This window comes from Podarcis cretensis (assembly GCF_951804945.1).
Source record: "Podarcis cretensis genome assembly, chromosome: 7".
NCBI classification, from domain to species: Eukaryota; Metazoa; Chordata; class Lepidosauria; order Squamata; family Lacertidae; genus Podarcis; species Podarcis cretensis.
In genome coordinates this window covers 51,151,502-51,172,380 of record NC_137176.1, presented here as the reverse complement: position 1 = coordinate 51,172,380, position 20,879 = coordinate 51,151,502, and the positions used below count along the sequence as shown (strand labels likewise).

Here is a 20,879-nt window from a genome sequence, read left to right as displayed (position 1 = left end):
GTAGTGGAGCCAGACCAGAACCCCATCCAGAACAGGTCCATGAAGCCATGCCACCATTTCCTAAAGAAGCCTGAAGGCTGGTTACAGGTTTTCATTCCTTCCAACTGCTATGGCAAGTTGCTAATCCTTAGAGATGCTGCATAGACAATTTATCTGGCCTCTTGGAGCTTAGACACTCCTTAGCGGGTCTTACTGCAAAAGGACTCGAGGAGTTAGCTTTCACTGTGTCCACAGAATCATGAAACCTGTGGAAATTGCAGCCTTGTGATAACGATCCAAATTTCCATGAAGCTGAACTCAAAAACAGCTTTGAAAATGTGTGTTCTTGGTTGGAGGAGTTGGAGGGAGGAGGGAAGAAGCAAGATCATGCATACCTGTACAGTATTATGCACTTACTATGCACTGTGTGGGAGAAGAGAATTTAAAGGCACGAGCTCAAATGTAGCAGCAGTGCCTCGGCCACATTTGGGTTTCAAAACCGCAGAGGCAGAACATCTGCTCTCAGCTACACCCTTTGCTTGAGCTTGTGTGTGTGTTACTGGAAATCTCTAGAAAACTAGATTGTGCATTAGTATAAAAAAACAAACAAACCCTGGGCACCTACAATCCTCTTGTCCATCCTTTAACGTTCTGTTTTATGATATTGGAACAACAGCTATAAAAGTAACTCAAATAAGGTATTTGTTTTGTTTTGTTTCAAACTAAGAGCTGCAGCACAACCTGTATCAGATTGAAGGATTTGCTGCTGGCTTTATGACTTCAGAGAAAACTACGTATTTGTTCTAAGTAGCAAGCTCCGAGGAGAGGTTTAAAAGACTTTGCATTGTTCATAGAATCTCTCAAGCATACTGAGGGTGGAATTCCATCTGTTCAATCCAGTTCAGTTCAGTGAACTGGTTCAGTTTCAGTGGTTCATTGGGCTGTGACACTTTGCAGAAATTAGGCTAAATTAGAAAAAAAAGGCTTTACATTATCTTTTAAGAGGCTGCATGGCAAGATAACTCAAAAGTGCCATTACCTCAGTTCCCCCACCCACCTGCCTGTATGGTAAAGACAATTTAACATGTACCATTAAGGACATGTTAGACATGCCCATTTGTCCGCTGCCTTAAACCTCGATCCTTAAAAATGTTTTGTGGAGCAACGTCCCATTGAAATGAATAGGATACGCTTCATTGTAATATGCTTAAAAGTGAGGTGTTAAGTTTGATATTTCTCTCGCACACAAGCACACAACGCATGGAGCTCTCAACCTGCACACCCCTGACTCGCTTCTCCACACAGTATGAGAGATTTAGCAGCAAAACAACCCTTTTGGCAACTTGAATAGGAAGTACGCTGTCTAGCTGATTGACTAGAATTCCACTTTGTTTGACTGAATGCCTTTTTTAATCAAGCAAGTCAGAGTAATCCAAATTATTTGCCTAACACAGCACTTTAAAAAAAAGAACCAAAAGCCAAATGTGAGAAGTACATATTTTCTAATTAAAAACATTATATTGTAACAATTCAGTCCTAGACATATTTGCATGAATGTAGGTCCTATTAACAATGAGGATTGTTATATGCATGGGAATTAGTAAAATACAATAATTTTAGCCCTTTATTGTTTAAACCAGAGTCCCACAAGAGTTTTACAGTTGGTGGTGTACACCTGTATTGGGGAGATTTAATAGATTATGCACACCTTTACTGTGAGAGCTGTTCCATGGTTCTCATAATTTTCTGGCTCACATGAGCAGGATTTAAAATGCAGAAATGAGAACTGTAACAGTAAAGCATCAGCAGCTATCACTGGGCTGTGTTTTATTTATGAAATCAACTATTTTGTCAACCTATTTTGGCCCATGGGCATACTGGGATTTCTGAATGAGTGCTTGGGCACCACCACATCTGTTCACTTCTCCCCCTCCTTCATTGGATTGAGACAGAAAGAGAAAAAGCATACCCACAGAGACCACTTTTCCAATGGGGCTGGGTGAAAGCCGTTTACAGTACAATTAATCTGAGATTTGGAAAGGGCAAATAATTTAAAGAGGAAGTGGGAAAGAGTGTCACTCCTCCAACTTCCTCCTTCAGTAAGAGAAAAGGCAACCACGCTTATCACCTCAAGACCAAGGGCACAATGGTGTAGGCTCATAAGCTTTGTGGACACCAGGGAAAGCCGTCAACTGAAGCACTTTGCCTATAGGTGCTGTTTAGCAACCCCTGAATTAGATAGTACTGTACAGCTTCAAGCAGGAAATAAACATCTGACTCCAAGTGGCCATTGCATGGAAGGAAGGAGAGCAGCAACATACATTCCTGTTCTGCAGGTCCAGGTTTTTCTTGGTTGGGGGTGGCGGACAAGCGGTTGACACCCCAGCACAGTCCTTATCATTGCCTTTGGCTGAATTGCTTTTCCACTCTGAACTTTCAATATAAAGTTTCACCAAAGAGATACCTAGGGGCTGCTAAATCCTTTCAGATGATAGTTGTCCTTGTGTTTCAAGGCAAGTGGCCACAGGACTTGTCCTTTGTTTCAGCTGTTTCTGCTTTTCTTCCTGCTGCTTCTTTCTTCCCTATTTTTCAGTAGTTTGTCATCTCAACTTTTCCTCAACTTTTTCATACCCACTTGAAATGTTATGTGTCCCCCATTATTTTCCACCGAAGCCTCTTAATGCCTAAGTGAAAGTTTCAAATTAATTCCCAGTCTAGAACATTATGAAAAAACAAAAAAAATTCCTTCCAGTAGCACCTTAAAGACCAACTAAGTTAGTTCTTGGTATGAGCTTTCGTGTGCATGCACACTTCTTCAGATACTGGAAGGAATTTTTTTTGTTTTGACTATGGCAGACCAACACGGCTACCTATCTGTAACTAGAACATTATGATTACAGATTAAATCTATTAGCAGAGATCTCTGTCTCTCCTTGGATTTTGTTGTCTTCAAATGCAGTAGAATGCTAACCATACTCCTACTCCACTCTTCTCAAACATGGTACCCTACAAATGCTGTTGGACAAAATACATGGGATAGAACAGAATAACTCTTTGTATTTTGCACATCTCCATTTATTTATTTATTTTTGGTACAGTTATTGGCTCAAAAAAAAATAGACAAAATACATTTAAAAAATGCACACATTAAGAGGAAATATTTTAAAAATATTATCATTTGACAAAAGTTGAGATGGCTCAGTTGGTAGAACATGAAACTCTTAACCTTGGGGTCATGGGTTCAAACCTCATGTTGGGCAAAAGATTCCTGCATTGCAGGGGATTGGACTAGATACCTTTCATGATCCCTTCCAGTGCTACAATTCTATGATTCTGTGAAGTGTATACTTAAATATGAATGTTCCACAAATTAATGTGGCAGTAATTGTATACATGTGTGTAGGTGAAGAAGCTGTTGTGAACTGGAAGTTTGTCCTTCCCCTGCCCACTTCTTTTTTGCCATCATATGCTATAGGTTTATAGTTACTAAGACATTATTTATAGCTCCTAGTTACTATGTCCTAAGTCTGCCGTTGTGGTAGCAGGGCAGGTTTTAGAATTTAGGGTGGGCTAGCTAAACAGAAAAGACTACAACCAACCATCACCCCTCAATACTGGTAGCTTTTGGACAAATAGCCTTGGACATTATGCTGCCTGAGGCAAATGATAGCATAGGACTTCTCCCATTCCCTGTAGAAAAGGCAAGCTGACTAACAGTTGTGTCTTACTTCAACACTGTAAATGGGTGGGTCATTGTGCTCAGCTTCATCTGAGGGCAGCAGTCTGAGGCAAGCTATGTGGCACACAGTACTCTGGCCTCCAACACTACCCCATTGGTCCCCATCCTTCAGCCTCTTCTGTGGACACCTTGCTCTGCCTTAGTGGTAGGACTGTCCCTGTCTTCAGTGTTTCTCCAATCAATGATAAATCAAGTTTACTGCTGGGAAGCTCATCGGAGCTGTCTCTTGCCCCATTTTTCTGCATATTGCTGCCACACTGGGGATTCTCAAAGCTGAAGCTGAATGAACAAAACCTCTTGACAGGAAGGTGGGTTTTCACTTTCCACTGGCTGCAATAACTGCAGACTCTCCTATTCTTCCCACAACTTCAAATCTTTTAACAAGTATCGTTTTAAAAACACAAATTGTTGTCAAGAGCTGTGAATAAATAACGAGGCAGAGCAAGACATCATCTCATGTTTTGGGTTATTCCAGAGATGGTGAGTTTTGATCCAAGATTACACACCAGTTTTAGGAATTGTTCCAAAAGTATATCCCCCAAGCCCTGATTAGTTTGGGATGTTGGGATAATGTCCTGTGGGACCAGAATTGATTATAATTGTTTGTAACAGCTGCCAATAACTGCAATTCTACATGACGGTTACAAAAGTAATCTCTCTCATGGGAAGATGGTTTACAAAATGAAAATAATTTACAGAAAGAAAAAGGATTATTGCCATAATAAAACTGATCACTAAATTATGACAGAGTTACCACAAACTCCTTCTTATGCAAATAATAACAGTGTGTGGGAAGGTATGCAAAAATAAACATTCCCTCCAGTAAAGGATTATGGGAACTCCATAAATTATAAGTCAAACGATTTGCTATATTTTTTTCTCAATACAGTACACTATCCAGTGAAAGACATACAAAGTTGGATCATTGGTTTATCTTGCTCTGTATGATCTGCACTGACTGGCAGCTGCACTCCAGAATTTCACTCCAGAACTTGAGACCTCTGGCATGAAAAACTTGCACTGTACTACTAACTACAGCAACGTCCCTTGGAGCCAAAGAATTTGGATTTAAGTGAATTTAGTACTGCTGTGCCATCAAGCTTTCTTTGCAAAGACCATTAGCAAACTGTGTGTGTGTGCAACACAGCATATCTCTCTCTTTATCTAAGATACTCCTGGCATGTCTTGAAGTACAGCCTCAACATAGCTATCCCAATCGATGCCACACACTACCACCTTCAGACCACATGACTCCTCTCATCCACACCAGGAGGTTTCTAAATAGGCACATTGGCCAGGATCCAAAGTTCCATGAAACTTAACTCCATGAGCCGAAATGCTTTAGACTTATTTTCGTCAAGTAGCAGCAGACCACCACTTTTGAAATGCAGAGGTGTTTCAAAAGCAGTTTGTGATCTAGAACAGGGACCAGCAGCTCAAAGGACAAAATAAATAAATAAATCCCAATCTACCACAAGCCCTTTGCATGAGCCTAAGCAACTAATAAGATCCTGAACACAGACAACTGAATTCCATTGTGCTTTTGGACAGAGTGACCATCAGTGGTTGTATATTCCACACATTCTGTGGATCTTTGTGTGAGAGGGGAGCATTGTATCTGGCACAAAATTTGATATCGTAACAAAAAAAAAGTATCACAGGTTTTCATTTTTCATGCCAAGTAACAGAACTTTGGAGAGGGGGTTAAAGAAGCATGCATATCTACATAAGATACATAAACTTTTAGAGTGGTATTCAACTAAGTCTTACTCAGAGTGATGCGAGTGAGATGACTGTCAATGCAGGGGTAGCTTGAAAAATATTTTACCTGCCCATTGATGTTGGAGCAGGGGCTTCTTTTAACAGATCTGGGGGTGGTGTAAAGTTCTGCCATTGACAGGGGTGTAGCTGTGAATTGAAGGAGCATCACTGCATACATCGTCAATGGGTTCCACCCCTGCACCACCCACATTCTGCCCACTTCACTGTTTCAGCCATTCCACCAGTGTCTGTTTTGTGGTGGCAGCACATATTGTATTGCACCAGGATAGTAGGACTTCCACTAAATCCTAAGGCCCCTCAGCCAGCAGATCTGAATATAGGATTGCACCCTACAAGACTGCTAATGACTCTAGTCAAATAGAGGCAGTCTCAAAAATCTTCACAGTGAGAAAGCTATCATTCACTCATATTCCACAGCTTATAAGGGAAAAAGAAAGGTTTGCATTTTAAGGTTTGCATTGCTCTTTTTAGCTAAATGGTAGTGCACCTGGAAAAAAGGCATGCTAACCAGATATCTTTGAGTGTGACAAGATAATTCATTTAATTTATTTTGCATAAAAATGAATAAGGATCTGATTACAGTAATAAGCCTAAGATATGATTAATAGCTAAAGTGTGCTGCTGCCATTTTATTTCCTATCTCCTGCTCCGACTCCTCTTTAACACTCAGGTAACTGTCAAAAACGGACCTAGCTATTATGGATGACAAGGGGTAAATGCCTTCATGTTGTCCTCCAAAGGTTAAAGTTTACCAGCCTCAGTTGGAAGCCACAATCTCCAATAACCATTAATCCACTAAACTCCAGTAGGAGTGAACATATTTATTGCTGCAGTCACTAAAGGGTGAAATAAAGATTAGTTTTTAGTTAGGAACGCAAAGCTTTTTAGATCAATACAGGCCCACTGCTGGAATCAATCTAAACTTTGGAGATTTTTAGGTAAAGATTTACAGGGCTCTCTTTTGCACAGTTAATATTCCAAAACTCTGGGGTGGGGTGGGGGTGGGGGGAGTTGTCTGTGCTACATTACATAGTAATCAAATTGAGTAAACACTAGTCACTTCATAAACTGACCTCGGCTGTGCACATAGCAAATGAGTGTACAGTGATAAAAACACCCATAATGTGGATTGTAAATTTGCCAATAAACAGGTAAAGCCAAAATGCGTACATAGGCTAACATGATAAAATGTTAGAAGTTACATTTGTCTATTTGAAAACATAAATAATCAATAGACATTAATAATGAAATTGTTGTTGCGTTTCTTTATTACTGTGCATATTAAGCGTCTCAATTATTTCTACTTAGTTTGATAGATAAATGTATACACTCATTTTATGCAAGCCTTTGAAGAGGATATAGAATTGCTTTTCAAAACAGAAGCTACTCTTTAGATGAAAGAGCAAGTGGACTGGAAATACACAGCTTGTTATACCCCTCTGCTGTTCATGTTTGATGCATGTATACAATTTATTATGCAATTTCGTCAGATTTGACAAAGTAATTGCCTGGCAAGCCACACAAAAGGTCTGAAGGTGGAGTAAAAAATGACTTAATAGATCAGTGTCTATAAATGATATTAATAGGCATTATATATGTGTGGCAGACACCTAAATTGTTTTCTGCATTGTCACATGATTATATTATGGCATTCCATGTATTAAATTCATTTTCATCAACATGGCCAAGACAAAAGTATTCTGGTATAGTGAACTGTAACTTCTCAAAATCACGAGTCATTCCTATAACCTAATATTTAATACAGGGACGCAGGTGGCACTGTGGGTTAAAGCCTCAGCGCCTAGGGCTTGCCGATCGAAAGGTCGGCGGTTCGAATCCCTGCGGCGGGGTGCGCTCCTGCTGCTCGGTCCCAGCGCCTGCCAACCTAGCAGTTCGAAAGCACCTCCGGGTGCAAGTAGATAAATAGGGACCGCTTACCAGCGGGAAGGTAAACAATGTTTCCGTGTGCGGCTCTGGCTCGCCAGAGCAGCGATGTCACGCTGGCCACGTGACCCGGAAGTGTCTCCGGACAGCGCTGGCCCCTGGCCTCTTAAGTGAGATGGGCGCACAACCCCAGAGTCTGTCAAGACTGGCCCGTATGGGCAGGGGTACCTTTACCTTTACCTTTTAATATTTAATACATCTCACAAGATCATGTGTGTTTTAATGCACTTGAGAGAGAAAGAACAACAAATTTTAACTGGATAGTAGGCAGTATCTTTCACTCTCCTTATCATATCCTCACATTACAGATAGCAACCTACACTTTACAACTTATATAAAACAGGATATGGTAACTATTTCTTCTAAATCAGCGTTTCCCAACTAGTGGGCCATGACCTGCAGAGGGTTGTGAAATCTTTGCAGGTAAGTCTTGAGCTTTAAAAGCAAACTCAAAATAATTATTGTTTGTAATCCTTAACTGGTACAATGAACGCCTTGTACATTTTTGTTTTTTGTTTGTTTTTGGTAAGTTATAATGCTCTGTTGACCCTTGTAACTGAATGTCAGAAAGGCTTGAGTCTTGCATTTTAGCACTTGGGAACTAATCCCTGTTGGCTGGTGGCAGATAAGACATAAGGTCCAAAATTCAGGTGACCATAAATTGATGGGTCACCATAAATTTGGACTTGTTGGTAATAATAATGATGATGATAGTAGTGGTGGTAATAATAATAATATCTATATCACAGACCCTCTTGATATTGCTGGACCCCAGGTCCCATCAGCCTGATTCAGCATGGGCAATGGTCAGGGATGATGCAGAGTTCAGCAACATTTTGCTACAGGTATCCCATCCTTATGCTAAATGGCAATGATTAAACTTAACATACCTCTTATATCACATTAACACAACCAATGGAAAGAGAAGCACTCTTATCTTTCTATCTATGGTCCACAGAGTATGTTCTGAAGTCATATTTTAATGTATGTGTTATTTATTTGTGGCTGTAAATCACTCCAAGTTACATTTGTAAGTAAAAAAGACTAGTAAGTAGTGGTGGTGGTAGTAACAATAATAGAGTGCAATAGCAACAATGCTGAAGCTAAGTAAGCCTATGTCTAGTCAGTTCCTGGAAACCCTGTGTATGTCTCCTTAATGTTTCATGATGGAAGAACATAAGAGATAATATTTAAATAAATTAAAATGAAATAAATGCATATTTTCATTGTGCATTTATTATGCAACAGCAGAAATCCAACATTTTTTATTATTTCAGATATATTTTGCACATTCATATACCTAAATAACAGCCATTTTAAAAAGAAAGACAGGAAGGAAGGAAGGAAGGAAGGAAGGAAGGAAGGAAGGAAGGAAGGAAGGAATTTCACAGCAGATGGATCTTGTTTTCTACACCCTGTCCTTTTGTTATATTATCAGCATAAGGTTCATCAATGGGTCAAATTTACTGGTGGTGAGTTAATCCACCTCCCACAAAGATTGCTTATATCCCTTATATTCCATTACAAAATGCATACAAACCACCCATTTCTGCTTATAATAATAATAATAATAATAATAATTTATTATTTATATCCCGCCCATCTGGCTGGGCCTTCCCAGCCACTCTGGGCGGCTTCCATAAAAACCAAAAATACAGTAAAATCACACGTTAAAAACTTCCCTGAACAGGGCTGCTTACATCTGTCTTGCATGGTTAATATATGTGGACTTTGTCCCAGTGTCAGTTCTCAGTTCTTTAACATGCTTAATTTAATGTTGAATTTTAGCAACAAGATGGTATTAGAGACTGAAAGATGTGATGTGCTTAAGAAAACTACCAAATTAATAATACCGTGCCTTAATGCTGACTTTTCTTAATCATAGCAGTTAGCAATCCTGAAGATTGACATTCTTCATTACTCTTTTAGAAGGACGTAATCAAGATGAAGATATTAACCATGATCCCCTCACCTCCATTATAAGCCATGTAAACATTATGGTGGAAATGTTTTTATTATACTTATTTTAGACTTATTTTAGACCAAGGAACTTATTGCCACAGGGTATCACCAAGCCATGAAACTTTAAAACAGGTCTGCAGAAATTGAGACCCAGCAATCCAACCACAGTCTAACAACCATGGTCTTTTAGACACTTGACATACCCTGTTTTTGCAGTACCACAAAAGCAGCAAAAACAGGCTTTTGGAGCCCCCGGTAAGCTACGACAGCTGACCCTTGGTCTGTGTTTCACTTGATGAATTAAAATTTGTTTTAAATTAATTTACCCGCTCCATAAATGACAGTGATACTTGTTGCCTTGACAGGCCTTACCTCAAGTGGGAGGGCATTCCATGGGAATTTGGTGTGGTGGTTTGCAACATTTCAGTCTGACATCTTCATTCAAAATTGCATCTGATGGTGTCCAAATGTGGGTGAAAACTGTCTCCACCTCAAGAACAATGATGCCAGATTGGGTGACAATATCTCTAGAAGCATTTGAAAGCACAGAGAATGGACAGACAGACAGACAAACCATTTTCCAAAATATATAGTGGATAAGTAAGTGGTTCCTCAGTTTGGAATGGCAAGTGGACATCAACTATTAGTACAAATTACAGTAATGGTTTGTTTTGAAGTTGTCTTTGTAATGTGAAGTACAGCTATTGAAGCCACCAATTCATCACATCCAAGCTCACAGCTGCCATAGGACGGTAATTATTTTCAGTCTCTTCTGACCTAAGTCCGATTTCAACTGATGATTGGAACATGAAAGGTTCCATAAACCATTATCAACTGCCTAAGGCGTTTAGTTCCCCCACAGTTTCTTTATGTAATTTAGCTTTTTAAAGAATCCCATGAAAGTCGAGTGCTTCAGCATAAAAAAAGAAGATAACTTCTTCTCTGCTTGTGTGATTTCCTTCAGTGGTAAGAACTAGGGGGGAAACCCTCCATAAAGCAAACATTTTATTTTCCTTGGCAATTTGGGGTGGGGAAAAAACTCCAAGAGGGGTCAAATCAAGATAGTGCAAAGGAATAAACCATACATAAGTGGAGATACGTTTTGAATTTTTTAAAACACCCTACCCCCATGTAGAGCTAGTGGAATCTTGTGATATGCGTGATTAAGATTGGATAAATGAAGAAGGGATCAATTTTGAACTCCCTGAACCTGTTTTTTTAAAACAATTAATGACACAATGCAAGACAATTTCATCATGAACCTGCTGCATCATGCATGGCTTGGCCCTGAGTAAGTAGTATCTAGCTCAGAATGCTGTTGCCGTCTTTTATTTGAAACAAAGAAATCAATAGATTTCAGGTGTTCGTAAATGGTGGAACTTATGGAAGGAATATGTGTGCACAATTTCAAGGAATTTCCAAGCATTGCCACTGAGGTGGAGGACATTGTGCTGATGGCCAGGCAAGTGGGTGGTGATGGCTTTGTTGATCTCATCCAGAAAGAAGTGGAAGAGTTAATTGAGGGCCACTGACTGTGAATACAGCTTTCCAAGGCTTCAAACAGGAGCCTTTCCCAGCAATACCTGGATAAACATAGATATAGCATATGTAATCTTCTGAATGTAAAGTATACCCTCTACTCTACTCTTGGTCAACAGCTCTCATGAATATGATACTGCCTGTAGTAAAACAGAAGGGAATAATTCCTTTAATTTCTACTGAACCCATTTGATTTGCATTGGTGGTCAGGAAAATGCTAGGATCTAGAAGTCGAAAGGAAAAATTTGTCTAACTGATACAAACTATTTGATGGACAGTTGCTGAGAACCCTATTTGTATTTCGGTATTATGTTTATATATAACACATTTACACATTCCCCATGCTGAATGCTACTTGTTATACTTTGTCTTCCACCTAAAATGTAAAAGCAGCAGAGATTAAAACTGCTGATAGTGCTCAGTTGAATAGACCAAACACAGAAGCAAATTTCTGCACCCTGAACAAGTTGTGCTAAAATTAATCTACTGCTATCTTTCTATTTGAAGACAAATTTGGGGTGATCCAATAGAGGTGTCCTCTAATGTACAAGAACTAGAGAAGATTGTGTTCCAATTCCACTTTGCCCCTGCAGCCCTCTGTTCCACTTTATTGCTGTTATGGTTGGTCTCCCAGCCCTCTGAGCCAGGATTTTCCAGGACACATGGGCTACAGTGGGAAGAAAGAATTGGAGAAAACCAACCATTCTCCTGTTAGGAAGTTTTAGGCAAAGTTTGGGGTTACAGAAACTTGTGAACCAATTTTTCTGCCTGGTACTCATATGTAAAATATACATCTTTATGCAACCTCTTTGGCATGATATTAATGATGTTTCACTAGAATCATGTTATTATTTATTAAATGTATACCTCACCATATAGACCTGCCATAACTCCCAGATTGCTAAACATGTAAGATAGAGAGCTCATGAACCTGTAGCTCTGTTTTGCACAAAGTATCTCATGGTTTGCTTTTGTTTTTTAAAAAGTGGTAGGGTGAAATTCATTGTTGATGTTCCACTTATGAAATTGCTATCTTGGGGGGGGGGGGGCTACTCTACAGCTGAAAGCAAACAGACAAGTAGTAAGTGTGGAGAACCTATGCATATGAGTGAGGGGCTCTATCGGTTCTGAAACCCTTCTTGATAGTATGTTTCCGAGCACAATTCAAAGTGTTGGTGCTGATATTTAAAGCCCTAAACAGCCTCAGCCAGTATACCTGAAGGAGTGTCTCCACCCCCATCATCCAACCCAGACACTGAGGTCCAGTGCCGAGGACCTTCTGGTGGTTCCCTCACTGTGAGAAGCGAAGTTACAGGGAACCAGGCAGAGGGCCTTCTCGGTTGTGGCACCTGCCCTGTGGAATGCCCTTTCATCAGATGTCAAAGAAATAAACAACTATATGACATTTAGAAGACATCTGAAAGCAGCCCTGTTTAGGGAAGTTTTTAATGACTGATGTTTTAATGTATTTTTAACCTTCTGTTGGAAGCCGCCCAGAGTGGCTGGGGAAATCCAGCCAGATGGGCAGGGTAGAAATAATCAATTATTATTATATTATTATTTATATCAAGTCCATAAATAAAACTCCATGGGATTTTAATGAACCCACAGTGGTTGCTTCATATAATACTGCCCCCAAAAGGAACAATGGTGACCAAAGTGTGGAGGGTAAACTTTGCACTTCAGGCCACCTCGTGTTTACTTTTGGAATGACACTGAACACGCATCATTCGTAGGCATATGGACATAAAACCTAACTTTGGGGATCAATCTGGATAGCAAACAAAACAACTATTTTCCATTAATGAATAGGGAACTCTCATTTCTCAGTACCAAGAATGCAATGAAAAATTGCTACGTCTGACAGAACTTCCAGAGGGACCTCTTCACAACTTAAGGCAGTATAGGATTATGTGACACATAATTTGTTATTTAATTATTTAATGTAATATAATGTAAAATGGCCTTCAGGGGTTATTTACAGCTATAAAAGAAAATAATACAGTAAAGTTCAACAGCAATGGAATGACAGAAAAACTGCTATTCCCAAGGGTCTTAGTAACATTCCACAGCTGTTGCTATTGATGTGTATGTGTGTGTAAACGAGCATTCTGTGCTCCTGTTTTGGCACATCTTTAGCACACACCAAACATTCAGTAACACAAAACTGATTGTTTTGCATGGGGTTATCTCCATCTTTCTGCTAGCTGCGCTCTTCTATAAAGGTCTCTGGTGTATCAGTGTGGGGTCACTAGGTGGTTTGTGGGGACAGGGTGCACTGAATACTCCCCCGTCCAATGCAGACTATGCCCTTAGCCTGTCAATGCAATATGCCAAGACACAGAATGCTACATTAAGAAAATGTACTCTTGTATAAATTACATTGCAAAAAGTGTAAATTAATCTGAATCATTTGGCACCTTCCTTTCCTTTATGATATCAGTTGCTGCACTGTAATGTGGGTCTCCCCATTTCCTGTAAAATTTGATTTCCAGCTGGTTTTCTTCCATCAGCAGATGTTTTTGCATTCTTTTGTAAACTAAGAAGGAAGAAAATAAGGGCTAGTGTTCCAGATAAACCCCCTGGCATGCATTTTAATTACAAGAGCCTTATTAGTTGGGATCTTAAGATTTTATCCCAGCTCCAACTTTCTGTGAAGTGCTGCTCTTCAAGTCTCCTTTAATGGGATTTTTATTCAAGGTCATATATTCCTTTTTGGGCATTTGGAGATTTGACAACAGAAGAACAGAGCTATAAAAGTGAGGATGTAATATATCACAGGATCAAGTGTGGACAATTTGTCCACTACTCCAGTGCCTGTTGGTGGGAGGAATACACCAAAATTTCTTCAAAGACCTATGACTCAATTTAATAAAGCATCCACAAAACCTGCAACAAACCACCACCACCTCCTACCTCGCCCTAGGAAATGAGTGGTGCAAGTTCATAAGTATCTCTAGATCAGGCAAAAAGTTGAAAGGCTCTGCTTGCTAAAGAGTAGTTGTTTTCCTGCGGTTTGGGTCAGGCTTCTGCACTGCAAAGTCTCTAAACTGGAAGGCGAATCTGGCAATATGCTAATCTGACAATAAAAAGTTGACTTCTGAACCTTTTCTCTGCTGAGGAGCTGACAGTGAAGCACAGAGACAGTTGTCTAACCAGACAAAATGACAGAGAAAATATGCTTTCAAACAAGGGCATAAATTGTAGGTGGTGCAGATGAATCAAAGAAAAAGCAACAGCTATAGTACTAATATTATGCACTAGCCTCAGTTTACCTCTGCTTCTTCATCTCTCTCCTTCACATATGCATGAATGGAGGGTGTACCCTGTCAAACTAATAACAGAGGGTTGGGGGGGTGACAATATCTCTTGTACTGAGACCAGACATTTCCATCACATGGGGCAGCTAGGGAGGGGAGGGGAGGCAGAAAACAAATATAGTGCAGTATGAATCCAACACCATTCTGTGCAGACACAAAAGTTTGCATATTGCACTGGGCGCTTGAAGATCATAAATCTATGCATGAGAAAGATGTAGTGGAAATTTTTTTGGGGGGATTAGAGTTTATTTTTGTCATCTCTGTGAGACAGCTACTCATTCATCCAGATCACAGCTAAGAAAAAAAGCTGGTCACAGAAATTAGCAGTTTCAGCTCAGCAGCAAAGTCGCCAGCCTGTGAAGGCAGAGAGAAATTGACTAATTAGCAATGCGCACTAAAACTTGACGGTTCTTTATAGAGAGAGAGAGACGAGAGAGAGGAGAGAGAGAGAGAGGCAGAGGAGGGGGTCGCTTTCTCCCCTTCTTTCTTCCAAAGATGTTTGAAATCGCAGTCATTTACGCTCGACAATTTTTACAATAGCCTTGAGCCATAATTTTGCGAGTCTCTCCAGCATCCATCCCCCTGTATGGTCTCTCTCCACCGGCCATGCACGACCGTTTCTCTCCCCAACCGTGGATTTCCTATTACTCTCGTTACGACTCACTGAGCCCCAGGCCCAAGGATAATGATGTGTTGTTTCTTGGTAGCATAATTTGTCACACGTACATTTTTTCTTCTTCTTCTCTTGCAGAAAGCTCTGCGCGCGCTCTCTCTCTCTCTTTCTCTCTCTCTCCCCTTCTCCCTCTCGTACATTTTCTTGCTGTTGCTAATTCATGGTGATCAAATGATGTACGACAAAATAAATTGTAAAGAGTGACTGCTTGGAGTTGGGCACCAGAAGGTTTTTTTGTTTTGTTTTTTTTTTGTTTTTGTTTTTGGAAGGAGCGACCAAACCTTTAAAAAGGAAGGACAATTGATTTTTTTTTAGGGGGGGAGCTTAAGTGAACCTTTACTTTGGCAGCTGGTTGTGGAGCAGGTAAGTTTCTGGCCTTCGGTCTATCCGTCTTGAGTATTTTCTCTCTCTCGTGGCTTGTTTATTGTCGTGAAAGCGGGGCGTGTGTGTGTGTGTGTGTGTGGTGTCCGTGGGCTTAGAAGTATGTGGCGATCGGGGGGGGGTGCACTTGTGTTACACGCACGTCTTTGGAGAATAAACTCCGATTGCAAGAAATGGTCAAAGGAGGAAGAAAGAAGGGGAGGGCGGATGAGAGGTGTGTGTGAAGGGGGGGGGGGGAGAGGAATGACCGGGTCCACTTAAAGGGAGAGGCTCTTGGAGATTTCTGAAACCCCGACTGTTGGGAGGCAAGGGAAGTGACCGGGGAAGGGGACCTCCCTGCCACCTGGCCACAGGCGAAGACTGCAAGCGCTGCCCACCAGAAGGGGAAGCTACAATGGAAGTAGCAGCCCTCGCCGGGATCCCGCAGAGAAGCCGTGGCGGCGGCGGCGGCGGCGGCGCTGTCTGTTGCCGCGGAGGGCTCGGCTCTGCCGGAGGCGGGCGGCGGCCAGCGCGGGTCTCTTTCCCCTCAGCGCGAGCAGGTGCAACTCCCAGGTTAAGGCTCGGTGTATTGATTCCCCTCAGCCGCCGCCGCCGCCCTCAGAGTCCAGGCTACTTTGGCTTGGGGAGCTCCGGCTCCTGGCGGCGCAGGGGCACTTTTCCGCGCCCGCCCGCCCGCCTCTTCCTTCTCCTTCCCTCATGCCCCCCCCCCCAATCTCTCTCTTTCCCCCCTTCACATCCACCCACCTCCCCACTCGAACTTCCCAGAGTTGCCGGAGTTAAAGCGGCGCCGCCTTCCGCCCACAGGAAAAGCAACCCGCGCAGAATCAACGCCAGATTCTGGCGGGGGACTCGGCTCGGCCTGCCTCTCTCCCCGCTTTGCCCAATGCAGTGCAGCACGCGCAGCGAGAGGCGGCCGGAGTTGGGTGCGCACCGCTGCCCCCTCTCCTCTCCTCCTCTCCCACAGACGAGGACATTCCTTCCTCTCTCTCCCCCCCCCCCGCCCCCGCCCTCGCGGTGCTGCTTCAAGGCGAAGCGTCTGGCGGTTCTGCAGACGCCGTCCCTCGCAAAGGCGGGAAAGGCGCAGTTTGGGGAAGGGGAGGGGCATCCGACAGGGGCATCTTCAGGCAGGCTGTCTGAAATAGCGGCCTGGCCGCCCTCGACTTTGGCAAGGGCTGCGTGGTTTTTCCACCCGCCCTCTCTTTCGTCTCGATAGTTTCTCTGAGAGTTTCCGCCGCTTGCCGTACAAGCCCAAACTCTACCCCACCTTCCTTTCCCGCCTCCTGCGAAGGGAGCAGCAGCAGCAGCAGTGTGGCGCGCAAGTGGCGCGCGCGCCTCCTCCGCTCCTCCCGGGTTGAAAGAAAGTAGTTGCCCACGAGCCGTGTCCCACCCCACCCCCACCCCCCGCCATTTCGGGAGGGAAGCAGCAGCAGCAGCGCTTGCTGGAGATGAAAGCCCAAGCCCCATGGCGGGGGGAGAGCAGCACACCGAGAGTTTTAAGCAGCCCCAAGCCCGCCGTGGCGGCGGCGGGGGCGGCTGAGCAGGACGCGTCTCGGTGCTTGCGATAAGGATGGACACGCCAGGCCTGTGAAAGCTCCGCGTTTGTTCTTGTGTGCCCCCCTCCACCCCCAGCCTCTCAACCACTCGTTTCCTCACCCCACCCCACCCCGCCTTGCCCCCTCTTCGCCCAGGTCGGAGGAGGCTTTCCAGTCAGGTGCGCTGAGGTTGCCCGCCATGTCCAGGTCCGGGGACCGAACGTCTACCTTCGACCCGAGCCATAGCGACAACCTGCTCCACGGCCTCAACCTGCTGTGGAGGAAGCAGCTCTTCTGCGACGTGACCCTGACGGCGCAAGGCCAGCAGTTCCATTGCCACAAGGCCGTGCTGGCCTCGTGCTCGCAGTACTTCCGATCGCTCTTCTCCAGCACCGCCGGAGGAGGAGGAGGCGGAGGCGGAGGAGGCGGCGGCGGCGGCGGCGGGGGGAGCGGGCACCACCACCACCACCCGCTGGGCGTCGGACCAGGTGCTCAGGACGGCCTACCCTCCAAAGAGCAGCAGCAGCAGCAGCAGCAGCAGGAAGAGTCCGGCACGCCCTCCTCGTCCCCGGAGGACAAGCTGCTGGCCAGCCCGCGGGCCATCAACAACCTGGTGCTGCAGGGCTGCTCGTCGATCGGGCTGCGCCTGGTGCTCGAGTACCTGTACACGGCCAACGTGACCCTGTCCCTGGACACGGTGGAGGAGGTGCTGTCGGTCAGCAAGATCCTGCACATCCCGCAGGTCACCAAGCTGTGCGTGCAGTTCCTCAACGACCAGATCTCGGTGCAGAACTACAAGCAGGTGTGCAAGATCGCCGCCTTGCACGGCCTCGAGGAGACCAAGAAGCTGGCCAACAAGTACCTGGTGGAGGACGTGCTGCTGCTCAACTTCGAGGAGATGCGCGCCCTGCTGGACTCGCTGCCTCCCCCCGTGGAGTCGGAGCTGGCGCTCTTCCAGATGTCCGTGCTGTGGCTGGAGCACGACCGAGAGACCCGCATGCAGTACGCGCCGGACCTCATGAAGCGCCTGCGCTTCGCCCTCATCCCGGCCCCGGAGCTCGTCGAGCGGGTCCAGTCGGTGGATTTCATGCGGACCGACCCCGTCTGCCAGAAGCTGCTTCTGGACGCCATGAACTACCACCTGATGCCCTTCAGGCAGCACTGCAGGCAGAGCCTGGCCAGCAGGTAAGTAAAAGAAGGCGAAGCGAGCGGGCGGGGGGGGGGGTCCCATTCAGACAAAGCCTCATACTTTGCATCGGATTAGCTGCGTGGGTACATGGAACTTGAGGTTCAAAAGTTGACTTCAGCACTACAGAGCTGTGAGCAAAACAGGGACAGCGCCTGGCTGAGGCGGTGGGTTGAACACACCCTCCCATAGGCACTGGATGAAAACAGAGAGGAAATATATATGGGGGGGACACACTATAGCAACAGCCACAGGAATATCATGGCTCAAAAAGGAACCATGGCTTAGATATTTGGGGCCCTTTAAAGATGCTGCAGCTGTTTTGGATAGTCACTTCCTACTGCATCAATAACACGTGCAGAAAGTTTGCAGACAACTGAAGCTGGACCCTTATGTGGAAGGAAGTCACATGGGGACTTATTACTCAGTAGACCTGTATAGGATTGTGCTGTGGATTTCTGCTTGTGCTCTTGTGGGTGAGCTTGTGATAAAGGATACAGGTCAGTTCCTTGTGTAATGCACTTGGATGAAAGTTCGGGTTGCAGGGAAAGTTCGAGCCCTGTCAAAATGCATGAGGAATTGCACCCACACTTTTCTGGAAGATGCTTTGTTGATACAGCCCATGGTGAGGTATTTTGAAGAAAGCAAAGTACTTTTTAAATTTATTTAAATTTGTTTGATTTAGGGGAGGGGAGGACAAAAGGAGAATACAGTTTTGAAAAAGGAAAGGAAAACTTCAGTAACAGGTTGTGAGGTTCTCCTTAAGCGTTAAGCTGCCCAGTCACTGAACTACAGTACTTGTTAGAGGTGCAGTGCACAGCAAGCAAGACTGGTGTCAAGGGAAAGTGGAATGTGCTGGATAATTTAGGAGATGTCTCTTAAAATACAATATGGGGAGAAAATTGGATGGGCAAACAGCCATGGCTTAGTAGCATCAGTTTTAAATCCCATTATGATCTCCTTGGGCCCTTTCTACAGGGATGGTATCTTGCCAGCTCCTCATCTTTCTACTGTGGAAGTTACCACAATTCTTTCTGATATAATGCTCTGTTCCCCTGATACTACAATGCAATGTACAAGTTATATTTAACAGCAAAAAGTACAACTTAAAATGTGTTAATCATTAACATGCTTCACATTATTCCCAGTTTAATGTTTCACCTGTTTTATAAAACAATCCAAATACAGTGCAGATGTCTGGTTTTACATCTAGCTCTTAAAGTACTTTCTATGCTCACTTGTAATACTGCCGTTGATAAAATGCAGGTATTGCCCATGAAAAGTCATGATGTCATACTGTTTGTGACATCATATATATTTTCCTGTTTGAATGAGTGAATGAAAATCCATGATAAAAATCTTTTAAATTGCTACTATGGGAAATGAAAGAGATGGGAAGTGTTTAATATTATATTTTTGTGTGCAGCTATGCCTCTTTTTTGTTGTATGTATTAATATCAAACTGTCTGAAAGTCTAGACATGTCACAAAACTTTTATTTTGTCTTTTTAATATATGGTTAACAGTGAATTGTTATTAAAGTGGCATGATCGGGAAGAGCGTTGTGAGATCCATAGTGTTTTGCATATTATGGTGTTTTATTTCCCTGTGCAGAACTTAACAAAAACTCCATGTTTAACTTAAACATTTAACTTTAGCTGATGATAGCTGCAGAGTTTCTGGCTTTCTTTGTCTCTAGAGAGGCTTTGTAAAATATCTAGCTACACTTTAGTGTATCTTAGTGCCAAGTATTAGGAAAAATTGTAACAGGAGCACTAAGAAATATAAAAGCACATTTGAGGCCTTAACAGTAACATGTCTGGCAACTGTCTCTAGGATAATATTTTGGCTTTCGAAATACAGACTACATTACCTACTTCAGCCTCAATTCTGCACACCACCTGGGACATGATGGGGTTTGTGTTGTGGTGGATTGCTGAGATACCAGGCTGTTTGGTTCAGTGCAGATACCTTCCAGCTTCACTGGTCCATATCATTTGAAGGATATGTAGTGGTGTTCTGACCATTGAATGTTTACAGGTGTCAGGGATGCTGATACTTCTGCAGCTGGAAGCTATCTTTTTCCTTTAAGCAAAAAATGCACAGAACAGACATAGTCTGACCTTATTCTGTAGTAATTAAGGCTGCAATCCTACACCTGCTTACCTGGGAGTAAACCCCACTGAACTAAATGGGGCTTTCTACTGAGTAGATATGTATGGGCTTGCAGTGTTATGGAACTATGGATTGAATCCATCTATGCTATATTCAAAGTAGACCCATTAAAATTAATGGGCCTAAGTTAGTCAAGCCCATTAATTTCAATGGGTCAACACTGAATAGGACTAACATTGGATACAACCCAGTATTTCTCACTTTTGTACTCAAATGTGGATACTGATTTAACTTGTTTGTTGCACATATAACATTGTACGGACATATTGAGAGTATTAAAACAAATTAACCTCTGTAGTCATATTAAAACTTTACTCTAGATATTATCATTGATATCCATTAATGATCTACTCTTCTATCTTGATAGTTTTTCTTTAATATTCCATAATTATTCCATGATACTGTCTAGCATATACACAAAAAGATAAATAAATCAAAGAAGTTCATAAGCAAAGCAAATTTTATATGCACCCGATTAAGGTTTTTTAACTGTCCCATATGACTTAATTAAAATTGAAGAAATTAAATATAAAATTTTAAACTAAACAAATGATGATCCTTGAAAGCTTAACATTAAATGAAAGAGATTCTTTAAAAAGGCATGGGAACATTATTTGGAATTATTTGGGGGAAAGCATTTTTAAAACTTATTGAATAAAGTAGTCTGA

The 20,879-nt window shown here is 42.9% G+C and overlaps 1 protein-coding gene across 2 annotated transcripts in view; it reads left to right on the top strand.

The window, feature by feature from the left end:
- Positions 1-14,484: 14,484 nt before the first annotated feature.
- KLHL14 (kelch like family member 14) overlaps positions 14,485-20,879 on the top strand; it is a 59,142-nt gene continuing 52,747 nt past the window's right edge. The window contains exons 1-2 of one of the 2 annotated variants that reach the window (XM_079982715.1): positions 14,485-15,301; positions 17,008-18,036. In XM_079982715.1, coding sequence (XP_079838841.1) covers positions 17,051-18,036 — 986 coding nt within the window. In that variant the 5' untranslated portion in view covers positions 14,485-15,301; positions 17,008-17,050. Of the gene's footprint in view, positions 15,302-16,937; positions 18,037-20,879 lie in introns of those variants that run through there. The other variant, XM_079982714.1, reaches the window with a different exon arrangement.